This window comes from Gobio gobio, assembly GCF_949357685.1.
Source record: "Gobio gobio genome assembly, chromosome: 6".
Lineage (NCBI taxonomy): Eukaryota > Metazoa > Chordata > Actinopteri > Cypriniformes > Gobionidae > Gobio > Gobio gobio.
In genome coordinates, this window is record NC_137102.1 from 7470049 (window position 1) to 7483607 (window position 13559).

Here is a 13559-nt window from a genome sequence, read left to right on the forward strand (position 1 = left end):
TTCCCTCAATGTCGTCAGGTTACCCCCTCATGTCCTTTCTGTGGCTGTATTTTCCCATTTCCCCTCTCTCCCTGATGCTACGCTGCATGCTAGAGCACTTAGTGGGGCTCATAACGCAGGGGAAACACAGACTGAATTAAAATGCGCTTCCTTCTTCCTCTCTCATTAAATCTCAGCCCCTTTCCGGCATCATGGGCTTTATCAGTCAGTCCACTCTTCTTTATCAGTATACTGTATCTGAGTGTCTGTCCTTGCTGTCTCCTCTCCCTCTGTGGTCCCCTGCTGAGGAGGCGAGTGAGAGCTCATCTGTTCACATGCTGACTGTCAAGTTTAAACGGAATGAATTCAAATGAAGCTCTATTCTGAAATCTGTGGGAGGCACACTGAGGCGAACAGTTTAGTCACGCTCAGAGATGGGTTTTTAACATCTTTCGAGAGAATAAATTACGCTTCATTGGTTAGATGGGGATAATGCGGAGCTGAGAAAATAGGCTTGAAATAAGCATTAGACAGATAAAGAAAAATATGATATTCAGAGGTTTCATCTTGAAAAGGATTGGGATTTCAGATAAAATAATTGAGAAATCATAACACATAAAGCAACATTCTGGTTCCAAAAATATTTGGACATTTAATATAATTTATTTGACTATATATATGTCAAAATTATAAATGCAACACTTTTGTTTTTGCCCCCATTTTTCATGAGCTGAACTAAGAAGATCTAAGACTTTTACTATGTACACACAAGGCCTATTTCTCTCAAATATTGTTCACAAATCTGTCTAAATCGGTGTTAGTGAGCACTTCTCCTTTGCCGAGATAATCCATCCACCTCACAGGTGTGGCATATCAAGATGCTGATTAGACATTATGATTATTGCACAGCCACAATAAAAGGCCACATCTAAAATGTGCAGTTTTACTGTATTAGGGGGGTCTGGATATCGGCAAGGCCCCATGTTTCAAGAATCTGTAAACAATTCCTGGAAGCTGAAAACATCCCAGTTCTTGCATGGCCAGCATACTCACTGGACATGTCATCCATTGAGCATGTTTGGGATGCTCTGGATCAACAACCTTATCAACTCTATGCGAAGGAAATGTGTTGCACTGCGTGAAGCAAATGGTGCTCACACCAGATATTTACTTTTTTTGGACCTCCCCGGGACCCCCCCAATACAGTAAAACTGCACATTTTAGAGTGGCCTTTTATTGTGGCCAGCCTAAGGCACACCTGTGCAATAATCATACTGTCTAATCAGCATCTTGATATGTCACACACACCTGTGAGGTGGATGGATTATCTCGGCAAAGGAGAAGTGCTCACTAACACAGATTTAGACAGATTTGTGAACAATATTTGAGAGAAATAGGCCTTTTTGTGTACAAAAGTCTGAGCTCAGCTCATGAAAATTGGTGGCAAAAACAAAAATGTTGTATATATATCTATTTATATATATGTTTGAACGTTTAATAGGAAAATCATAGAATTTTAATAAAAATCTGTTAAACCTGGCATGTTACCTTTACAATATACAGTGGTAAAAATACATTTATCAGGACAATTCGTGCAGTTTAATGCAAAATGCTGTAAAAACTTACTTATACATTTACCATGTAATTTTCTGTGAAAATCTACAAAAGGCAATGCATGTTCTTTACAGTAAAATATTAATAACATTATTTTCTTGTTGTTGAAATTAAATTAAATTTGAAAGTAAAAAAGTATGAAAAGAATTAGCTAGAATTATAATTAAAATACATAAAAAAATATATATCAATAATATTATAATTTGATCATTTGAAAATTATTTGATATATAATAATGAAATATTTGTTTTCTTTTCTAGTAAAAATTACTAATGTATATATTATCCTTATTATTACATTAATTCAAATATAAATATATTATATAGTATTTAATAAATAGTAAGAATATCTAAGATCTAGTAAAAAGACTGCATAACTATATGTAGCGTCTGGAGTATCTCTCTCATGGGATCAAAGTGGTGAGTCGTTTGGAGAAACATCGGAGATGCTTTTCTCCAAGCAGCTCTGCATATAAATTAAATCCAGGGCTTAAAAACGGAAAAAAATATCAATCGGTTCACTCCGAGCAGAATCGATATTATAGCGTTTCCATTTTTGCTTTCCTCAATAAACATTAGCTACTGTTCCGAAAACGGTTTGATATGAAAAAATATCGGTTAATAACGTTATTTTAATTTAGCCTATACTTTAAACAAATATGTATAAATAGACTAATTTTCACTCAATAATAATATAACGCATGGTAATTAAACTTGAATATTTATTTCATAACATTTTTAAAACCACAACAGAAGTATGCATTAAGTAAAGCATAAACAGCGGACCTGTTTTGGAGCGTAAAGGCCTGTTCACACCGGGACGATTTTCGCACGCGTTTATCGCCGACGTTTAACGCCTCGGGACTAAACAATGGGCGCCAATGTGAGTGTTCACACCGACGCGCAAAACGCCAGGCGTAAAAGCGTCATTTTTAAAAAAAACGCCTCGGGTTCGTTTTTTTATTTTGACGCGGCGCGTAAAAAACTGGCCGACCAATGAGATCGGCGCTTTTGTTCACGTGCCTGGAGCTGCTGAAGTGACAGTAAAACACGACTTGGTGGCGCTCAAGCACAAAACGCTCTTGCCGAGCACACATTGACACGACGAAGAAGTAGTAAGTAGACAAAGAAGAAGATGAACTGCTAATGCTGCTTGCCAGTTAGCAAAAAGTGTGTGAATGGTTTTGTCCATATACATAATATGTCTATGGTTTTGGCAAGCACGTAAATACTGTCTCTCTTCTCCTTCTGTGTGACAAGTGAGTGTCAGAGGCTTAAAGTGCCGCAGCACCATCTTGTGTACCGGGAGCGCATCTACTGAATGTGCACGTTCACTCGGCGCAGCGCCAGTGAAAATCGCTTGGGTGTGAACACTCAAGACGCGCCGAAAAACGGCACGAAAAACGCTGGCGATAAGCGCGCGCGATATTCGTCCCGGTGTGTACAGGCCTTTAGACAATCGAAAGTGGCCCTCTTATGCCTAATTCTTTTCAGGAGAGTGATAACATTCTTTGTAACGTTACATAACTTTTTTTCAACACGACTTGTTTTAAAAAATGTATGAATAAAGAATAAATAAACTGGATAACCATTAATGCACCGTCAACTGGTAATTTCAAAGCAAACACTGCGCAACACGTCCTTGCATCACATAATCAAATTCAGTCTGCTAATAAAGCTTGATCATTTAATGCAATAGGCCTATAACATACCATTTAATACGAAGCATCAACCGTCTATAGAAAACATTGACCTGTCCTGTATTGGCAATCTGAAAGACTATAGGAAAAATGTTTGATAGATGCTATAGCCTACTTGGATAGGCTTAAACGGAATCCATAAACTAGCCTAAATCAGACTATTTGAGCTTAAAGTCCGTACTGCTTATTTAAACCAGGGCTTAAAAACGAAAAAAAATATCAATCGGTTCACTCCGAGCAGAATCGATATTATAGCGTTTCCGTTTTTGCGTTCCTCAATAAACATTACTGTTCCGAAAACGGTTTGATTTGAAAAAATACCGGTTAATAACGTTATTTTAATTTAGCCTATACAAATATGTATAAATAGACTTATTTTTCACTCAATAATAATAATACGCATGGTAATTAAACTTGAATATTTATTTCATAACATTTTTAAAACCACAACAGAAATACATGCATTAATCACAAGGCATAAACAGCGGACCTGTTTTAATGGAGCGTTAGACAATCTAAAGTGGCCTCTTATGCCTAATTCTTTTCAGAAGAGTGATAACATTCTTTGTACATAACTTTTTTTCAACACGACTTGTTTTAAAAATTGCATGAATAAAGAATAAATAAACTGGATAACCATTGCTCTTTTAATGCACCGTCAACTGCTAATTTCAAAGCAAACACTGCGCAAACACAGCATCACATAATCAAATTCAGTCTGCTAATAAAGCTCGATCATTTAATGCAATATAACATACCATTTTATACGAAGCAACAACCGTCTATATAGAAAACATTGACCTGTCCTGTATTGGCAATCTGAAAGACTAGGCCTATAGGAAAAATGTTTGATAGATGCTAAAGAGGCTTAAACGGAATCCATAAACTAGCCTAAATCAGTCTATTTGAGCTTAAAGTCTGTACTGCTTATTTAAACGTACGAAAAGAATGTCCTCCTGCGCTTTCATTGTAGACCTCAGCGGGGAAAGAAAACGTACTTGAGGCATGAAAATGCGCGCTCTGAGTCTGCACTGACGGTAGATTCATAGATGATGGTGCGCGGGCATTTCACTCACGCTTGATCCGTCAACGTCACATGCTGTACTACTCAATTCATGATTGGTCACTGCCAAATAAAAATATTAAAGAGAACGATAAAATAACGTTATTAACCGGTTAATGGTCATTTCAAATTAACGTTTCTGTTCAGAACGATTCAAATTGATTTTAATTTCGTTTTCGTTTTTGTTCCTCTTAAAATTTCGTTCGTTTCCGGTTTTCGTTTTCGTTCCTTGAACCGGTTCGGAGCCCTGATTAAATCCCTGCTCCAATGGCTCCAACAAGTCTGAGTCAAATTACACCACCGACTGGTTAATGACTGGGGTGGGCAACTCCAGTCCTCGAGGGCCACTGTCCTGCAGAGTTTAGCTCCAACCCTGATAAAACTCACCTGCCTGTAGCCTTCTAGTAATCCAGGAGACACTGATTAGCTGGTTCAGGTGTGTTTGATTAGGGTTGGAGCTAAACTCTGCAGGACAGTGGCCCTCGAGGACTGGAGTTGCCCATGCCTGAGTGTGACCAGAAGATATGAGAATGGCCCTGTGAGGGCTTCAAGGAGATGCTAATCAGCCCAGGCCCCTAACCCACCTTTCGGTCGAGAATGGCCGGGGAATGACCTTAACACACACATACACAAGAATTCCTCTTTATTTAGCCTTTAATTAAACTATCCCATAAATTACATATATGATGATTTCTTAAAGGGGTGGTAAACCACGATTTCACTATTCTAACTTTAGCTAGCGTGTAATGTTGCTGCTTGAGCATAAACAACATCTGCAAAGTTACAACATTCAAAGTTTAAAGCAAAGGGAGATATTTGCTTTTAAAGAAATCCATTTCTAAGAACTACAGCAAACGGCCAGTAGGCGACTACACACATTCCTCCAGGGTTGGTGACATCACTAGGCTCAATATTTACATAAACCCCTCCTCCGAGAATATTAAATAGGGGGGGGTGAGGCCATTTTGTATCGCGGCGCTGTTGTGGTATAGTTAGGCTGGAGTGTTGTTGCCGCGATGCCGAGGAAACGCTGTTATATTCATCCGGATTGCAGGTCTGGGGTACTTGCTTTGTTCAGCCTTCATAGGGACGGGGGTGCGTTGCAGAGCGTTTAACATACAGCATGTTATATGCACGTGTGTATGAGACAGAAGGGAACAGGCGCCCGCACGCACATCTCACGGAGGAAAACTTCCATCTTCGCGAGTTCAATGCCGGAATTGCACAACGTCAGCTGCATAAGACAAACACTGCCAGTGTGTGAATGCACGACGCGCGCGGGGCTCCCTCCCTCAGCACATTTCACGGAGGAAAACTTCCACAATGTTCGCGAGTTCAATGCAGGATATGCACAACGGCTTGTCCTGAAAGCTGGATTTACAAACAGAAGCTGTTTATGGGCCACAACCTGTAAGTCTGATTTATTATTAGTGTTTTGGGTTAATAGCTCTTGCGACAGATATTTGGCTATAATCGTTCTAAAAATACAAAAGTAACAGTGCCATTCAGTAGCGATCATTATAGATCCGCAGTCTTTACTCTTGAGGACTGAACAGGTTCTGCTCGATCATCTTCACTAAAATGTTCTGGGTCTGATTCGGGCTCAGATTGGTATGGTTTTATTGACGCCATCGTTTCTAATACTGACCAAAGCACAGTCTACCGGGAAAGGGGCGTGACGTTTCCGACAAACGTGCACTAGGCGGTTAGCGAATCACAACACACTGGGCCAGCTAACCAATCTGAGCCCATTGCGTATTTTTGAGGGACTGGCTTCATACAACCCGGAAAGCATCAGACCGTTTTACAAGGAGGGACAGAGCAGTGTAGAATAAAGGTCAAATATATGAAAAATAATGATTTTTTTTTAAAAACGAAGCATGAACACATGTTACAGTACACCCCACAAACACAATCAAGCCTTCAAAAGAATGTGTTTTACCACCCCTTTAAAGGGTTAGTTCACCCAAAAATGAAAATTCTGTCATTAATTACTCACCCTCACGTCGTTCGAGACCCGTAAGACCTCCGTTCATATTCGGAACACAAATGAAGATATTTTTGTTGAAAGCTGATGGCTGAGAAAGGCCTCCATTGGCATTCAGTACACTTATACTCCCAAGACGGATAAAAGGCACTCAAAACATCGTTACAAAGTCCATCTCACCACAGTGGCTCTACAATAATTTTACGATGCGACGACAATAGTTTTTGTGCGCAAAAAAAATCTAAATAACACCTTTTTCCAACTTGTTACTGCCTTCCGTGTGTGCCTCCACGACGCATGCGCGAGAATATGACGCAGATCCGGCGTTCGGACAGATGACCCAGAAGTGATTTGTTTACAATCAGAGGAAGACGCGCATATCTCAGCTGTTGGATTCTACATTGATCGTGCTTTAGGTCTCGGCGTAGTGCTCAAAATGGGGTTAGAGTGTGCATTTCATGGAATCCCGAGCCCCGGCGCTACGTCATATTCTCGCGCATGCGTCGTGGAGGCACACGCGGAAGGCAATAACAAGCTGGATAAAGGTGTTATTTTGATTTTTTTTGCGCACAAAAACTATTGTCGTCGCATCGTAAGATTATTGTAGAGTCACTTTGGTGAGATGGACTTTGTAACGACATTTTAAGTGCCTTTTATCGGTCTTGGGAGTATAAGTGTACTGAATGCCAATGGAGGCCTAACTGAAGCCTTTCTCAGCCATCAGCTTTCAACAAAAATATCTTCATTTGTGTTCCGAATATGAACGGAGGTCTTACGGGTCTCGAACGACATAAGGGTGAGTAATTAATGACAGAATTTTCATTTTTGGGTGAACTAACCCTTTAAGTATATGCATGCTCCCTATATTTCTCATGTTTGCGTGATGTAAGAGCCATCTTAAACGCTCAAAATGGCTCTGTATAGAAGATGCACTGCTTTTATGTCTTTTAACCAAGGCATGTTTGATGTCTAAAGGTTCCTTTTTCTTTGTCTTAGTCAATGGTGCAAAGTATATGATTATGAGATGTACCACTAGTATGTTTAGTCCTTTTGGAGTGAAACTTTACTAGTTCTGGCTTCCAGCAAGAACATTCCATTGAGTAATAAAGTGCGAACAAAGAAACTCTCTCCCGCCTGAAATTCACACCAACGATTGGTCGTCTCAGGGAAAATGGGCATAGTTTAATGGACTTAAAAGGACAGAAACACAAGCACATCTTTGCTCAGTTAACTTGCAAGGACTCCGACGAGACAAATTTTCTTTTCCTCACATCACATCAGCGCGGTCCAGCCAAGCTGGTTGTTTCCTTTGAAGATCGACGCGCTCCGCGGCACGACCAGCGGCGCGCTCCGTCAGAGCAGGAACCTTCTCAGCTTGGACGAGTTGAACTTTCCCTTCCAAGACACTCCCTTCCAAACACCTTTAAATCTCCCGCGGACCGACTAAGCTCCGGAAGGACCAAACGGAGAGAGCGCTTCAGCGGACGAACACTCTGAGAAACGCCAACGCACGCATCTTGCTTTACACAACACAAAGAAACCATGCAAGTATCAATTCTATCGAAATTTAGATGCGTTTTAAGATTGTACCCCTGTAAGGTGATATGGTTCTTGCTGGCTCTAGTGGTTATGTTTGGGAAGGTGTCGGATCGGACACGATCATACCCTTCTTCCTTTCCCTTATCCTCATCCTCTTTCTTTACTTTCCATTATTCTGTATATACATGTATCCTTTACTTAGTCATATGTAATCGTAGTATCAATCATTATTAAAACCATGGTATCCACGTTTTGATTGTCATTGTTGTTGCTCACAAAACACGAGTCCCTTTAATGTCAGATCTAAGTTACGAGCTCTTATAAGCATCATTGAATTCTTTAATTAAAACCAGAACTCAGAAAGTTTGTCCTTTGTGGCCAGAGGGATAAACTTCCCGAAAATTGGGTAGGAAGAATAGACCTTGTGAGTGGATAAATGATTACTGCTCATTCGTTAAACGGAATGGAAAGGAATTTTGAATCAACTCCCTAGAGGTTATTCTGTGATTATTTAATATAGATATATCTGTAGTTAATTGCAATAAATTGTTGTTGACCATATATATTATATATTGCATAAATACCTAGGTTAGGTATCCCCCTTTTTGGGTGATTTTGGAGATTTATGATTAGATTATAAACCGTTATGATTGATCATAAATCCCTAAATATTAATACCCATAGTTCCCTATTGAGCTAAATTTAATTTAATAATATGTAACCCTAAGACCCTACATATATGAGCCTTGTCACACCACACACTGTCACAGCTTTCAAGGTTACAAATGCAGTACTTGGTATCTGACAATAACAACAACAAATCAAGTGTGCCCATGTATCATGAAATTAAAAAGAATGATGGATGGAATTATGGTTTGCAGCTAAATGAGGTTTCATTTATGAGATGCAAGGGGATTTCTGAACATCATGGGAATTCAAAAGCTTCTCTGCGTCTTATGATATGCATCAGAGTCGAACCGAAGCATTACTGTTCAGGCTTTTTATGAAAAGCAATCAGTTTTTACATGATAAAAACAGGTCCTGCCATAAGATGATCTTGCATTACCTTAAGTCAATATGAACCATAGCTACACTCATATGCTGAAATGAAATCCAACAATAAACGTTTGCAATAATAGATTTTCTTAATACAATTTGAAAACATGACATTTGGCATAATGAATTAAAATGTACAGTAATGCATGTATTGTGAAAAAAAGCCTTAAAACATGTAATATACTCAAAATATATATATTTTTACCAATATATTTTTCAATAAATATTCATAGAATGACTAAACATTCAGATGTCTGTCTATAGTTTTGGTCATCTGTAAAAATAACATTCTGAGACTGAAACATATTTACAAGTTAAAATACACGGGCTGTAAATCAGTATGGATTTTTTTCCACAATGCCCTCAGAACATGCTTCTTTTGTTCAGCAGCTTTAGTTTAGTCATAAAGACAAAGTACACAAAAGATACCGCAGCCAGAATGTTCTTTAGTATGTACAGCACGGGGGTAACATGACCGAAGACCGCCACCAGGCATATGCGCACCACCAGGAAGGGCAAATCTTGGGAAAGGACACTGGAGGAAGCCAGAAGAGGACTGTCTGGAGCGATAACAGCGCGCAGGATGGACAGATAAGCCAGTATGTATATGGGAAACACCCACGCCGAGTAATATACAGAATCTGTCCCGGCCACCCTCACCATTTCCACAGTGTCAAACCAGAACACGAAGGTGGCCACAAAGAGGTCATGCCGAGGGTCTCGTATCCAGGCAAAGCGAAACGGACCTGAGTGAGAATGAGAGGAGTAGAGATATGCCGTGCTGCTGGTGCGGGACGTATCTCCCCAACGGCCCAATAGCGACCCGTTCCCGACCGGTGACCTGGAAGATGTGTTGCCGTCCCGTCCATTAGCCTGCAGCTGTGCGGACACTGATGTCACCTGCTCCAAGTGAGTCAGAACCGGACCCGGCATCTCAAAATCCAGCTCTAATCCGCTTGCTTTTAAAAGTAGAGCACAAACTTAGACACTGCATTCAATTGGCCGTATTATATTATTGGTTATTATCTCTTACCCTGTCCTGTCAGGCAAAGAGGACGAATTCTCTCCACTATGTCCACGCAAATGAGGGAGAACAAGACCAGAGAGACGGGGAGCTCAGTGAAGCAGTCATACTTAACGTCAGCATCAACCTGAACCTGCACAACCATAAATAGGCCAGAAAGTTGCTGAGAGGATAAAGTGTTAGGAGCAAAAAGCCTTTCATCATCCCAAGAGAACAGAGAGGTAGAACACTAAAAAATGAGTTTTAGATTTATCGCCAAAAACAAACTATACACTAAATGAACTTTCACTGTTGTTAGTTGCGCTCAAATCATCCTTGTTCACATTACTTAAAAAACTCATGTAACTAAATTTATTGTGAGTTGTTTCTACTAAAAATGAGTATTGTCAGCTTTACTTAATAAGTGTTTGTTCGGTCAACTTAACATTGCTGAGTGAAACGAACAAACTGGGCAGTGCATCTGTAGTTCCCAGCATGCTTTGCAAGGGACTGCATTAGGAGAGTAAATTTAGGGATTAAAGTGTTATTTTATCTTTTTCAGTAAAGGGAAAGATGTTGTGTTCAGTTATGTTGGACATTTAGAGGAGTTTTCTGTAATTTTGTGGTTACCATTATGCAGAAGAGTGGTGCCTGTGTTTAGGCTGTGGCCACTCATACGCTCATTTATTGGATGGACTTCCTGTTCTCAATTAAGTTATTTTTGAATGTTGTTTGTGAAAATATGCTTTTTGTTATATTTAATAGTTTTCCACTTACACTTGTAGATCAAGTAGTTGATTTAAAAAGGTAAGTTCACATAACATAATAAACTTTTATCAATTTAACATAACATTATTAAGTAAACTGCACATATAAATATTATGTAATAGTGACAAATTCAAATGGTTTGTATTTACTTAAAGAACTTTTGTCAGCTTTCTTGACTTTCTTTTGTTCATATAACTAAATTGTTATTCGTAAAAATGACTCAATATAGTTGTGTGGAACCACTTGACGCAGCTTTTTGAAGTAAATTCAACAAATATTTTTTTTGAGTGTATCATCACCAATCAAAAACCGCAAGAACCCCTTTAGAATCTGGTAATGCTCATCTGAAGACGACGGGCCGCGTGATTTTAACCAGAGACTAAAGCTGGCTGCAATACAGCTCCATTCACATTCCACAGTCTATAATACCCCATCTTTGGGTTAATAGTAAATCTGCAGTTCTACAGAGTTACTGAGTACCTCAGAGAGGATCTGTTTATGAAAGGTTTCTGTCGTGTTGATGAGCCCTGCGGTTTTTATTACATACCGAAACTGCCATAATGTCTCTCATTCAGAATACATTCCTTCCTATACTTTCATAATGAAGTTACAATACGTATTTGTATACGTTCAAGTGGTTACAGACATTATTTTACAAAAATAATAGAGTTTTACAGTGAGTCTGAAATTTAGTTCTTAGGAAACCATTAAGGTAGTGATGTTTAAATCAAAGCAATGTTTAAGAACTAATAACGTAACATGAAACAAATTAAAAACCCTCTACAGTGAACCGTTGAAGAAACTTTATTTTTGCAATCGGAAATATGGATTATAATATTCATTTTAATGCACCAGTGTAATTACAAAAATAAGAACTGCGTAATTGTAATAACGTGTGCTTAAGGTTTGGTTTGTTTTAGTGTTAGTTGCTTGTAATTATGATTATTAGCTGTTATTAATATATGAATTACATTAAAATAATGTATTGCTGTATATTCATATAGTAGATTCTTGATGAGAGTGAATAATGCATTACCTTTGAGCTGGCTATGATGATGGCAAAGCATGGTAAAGTACTGAGAATCACATATGCAAGTGTAACAGGTCTCCTGCAGAAGAAATAAGAGTAGTTTCATTATTGAATTAACATCACAAACTAAGAGGCAGATTGGAGATTAAGAGCATGATTCCATATTTTGGAAGCCCCATCCGTATAATACAGCTTGGTTTATAGTTAGTTAACATGACATTATATCAGTGACATGCTATAATTCATCTAAACTGCTATCGTTAGTTTTTATGACTATACTGAATATATAAAAAATGTATATCATTACACCTCATAACCATTTACACTGAACCAGAGGAGGCAAAAAAGGTGATTATGAATGGTATAATTACAATGTAAAAAAACTATGATCGGTCGGAGGACATAAGGTGTGCATTTGCTCTATTACTCACCAGTTAGTGACTTCTGAGAAGCGTTGAGTCTTGAGGATGAAGTACTTCAAAGGAACCCACACAAACAGGGTTGCAGACGCCACATAGGCCACAGAGGCGGCCACCACCAGCCAGTAGGCAGTGGTGCTAGACTTCACGAGTCGAATGACTGAAGCGAAGCGCTCCATGACTACAAACACAGGAATACAGAGACATGCAAACTGCAGGAGCTCATAAAGGATGAGTTTGACGGTCTTCCAAGAGGCCATCTTGAGAGTGTGAGTCTTCAGTAAATCCCCCTAAGAGTGAGCCGTCACCGAATGCATCCAGTGCATCTCCCACAACACTGAATGACTGAACGCTCTGGACTCTGTACGCTGGCACTGCTTACACTGCATTCTTACAGGTGCTCTTTATGGCCACAGTAATGAAGCAGTCATTTGCTTTTTATGGGGTTATGGGAAGAAAAAATGGTCATTCCAGTGTAGCAAACTGAAACATTACAGTCATAATGACAGTCATTCTTAGCACAAAAACAGTCAAAAAAAACGAAACAAAAGTGAGGATAAAAGGGTCTTGCATAAAAAAAACTCTGTTAACTGTTAACCGTAACTGTCTTGACTCTCTTAAAACAAAATGTACTAAAATGATTCATAAAAAATACATGCAATACAATTAAAAAGCAACAATAAATTGGCAGAAATACCTAAAATTATTTCCTCTATATTAGGCAGCAAGTCAAGTATTTTGTGAAAGTTGATGTGTTAGAAGCAGGAGAAATGGGAAAGCGTAAGGATTTGAGTGAATTTGACAAGGGCCACATTGTGACGGCTAGATGACTGGGTCAGAGCATCTCCAAAACTGCAGCTCTTGTGGGGTGTTCCCGGTCTGCAGAGGTCAGTCTCTATCAAAAGTGCTCCAAGGAAGGAACAGTGGAGAACCGGCGACAGGGTCATGGGCGGCCAGGAAACCTTGGGTCCTGCCATCTATGTGGATGTTACTTTGACACGTACCACCCACTCTAGTGCAAATTGCGTGCCTTGTTGGCAAGTGCTATTCGCGCTAGCTCCGCCTAACAATGCCTGGTTAGGAAAAACAAGATTAAAAAAAAATTAACGGGCGTATTTCTACGTTAGGAGTAGTAAGTAAAGCGTAAGGCTTAAAGATCTAGGTTGACGCGATCGACCCGGGTTCGAATCCACCTTTTGCCGAGCTCGCTCTTCTCTCTTTTCCCATCACATATCACATCAGAAAGGCATTTACTTTCAATAAAAATGAAGAAAATGTTCTAAAAATGGTGACTAATGAAATGTTTAATAATAATAAAAGCATTTATTGGGTAGGGTTAGGGGTCGGTGTAAGAAGGGCTTTTTTGTCCCATGAAGGCGGCATCCATTTAATTATTTTATTA

At 39.2% G+C, this 13559-nt stretch overlaps 1 protein-coding gene across 1 annotated transcript; it reads right to left on the reverse strand.

Annotated features, from left to right (window-relative positions):
- Positions 1-9300: 9300 nt before the first annotated feature.
- Positions 9301-12417, reverse strand: tmem236 (transmembrane protein 236; the record flags this gene model as incomplete). Its single annotated transcript, XM_079819208.1, has 4 exons — positions 9301-9896; positions 9971-10094; positions 11745-11817; positions 12170-12417. 4 exons carry the CDS (start codon positions 12415-12417, stop codon positions 9301-9303), a joined length of 1041 nt encoding a protein of 346 aa, XP_079675334.1.
- Positions 12418-13559: the final 1142 nt, after the last annotated feature.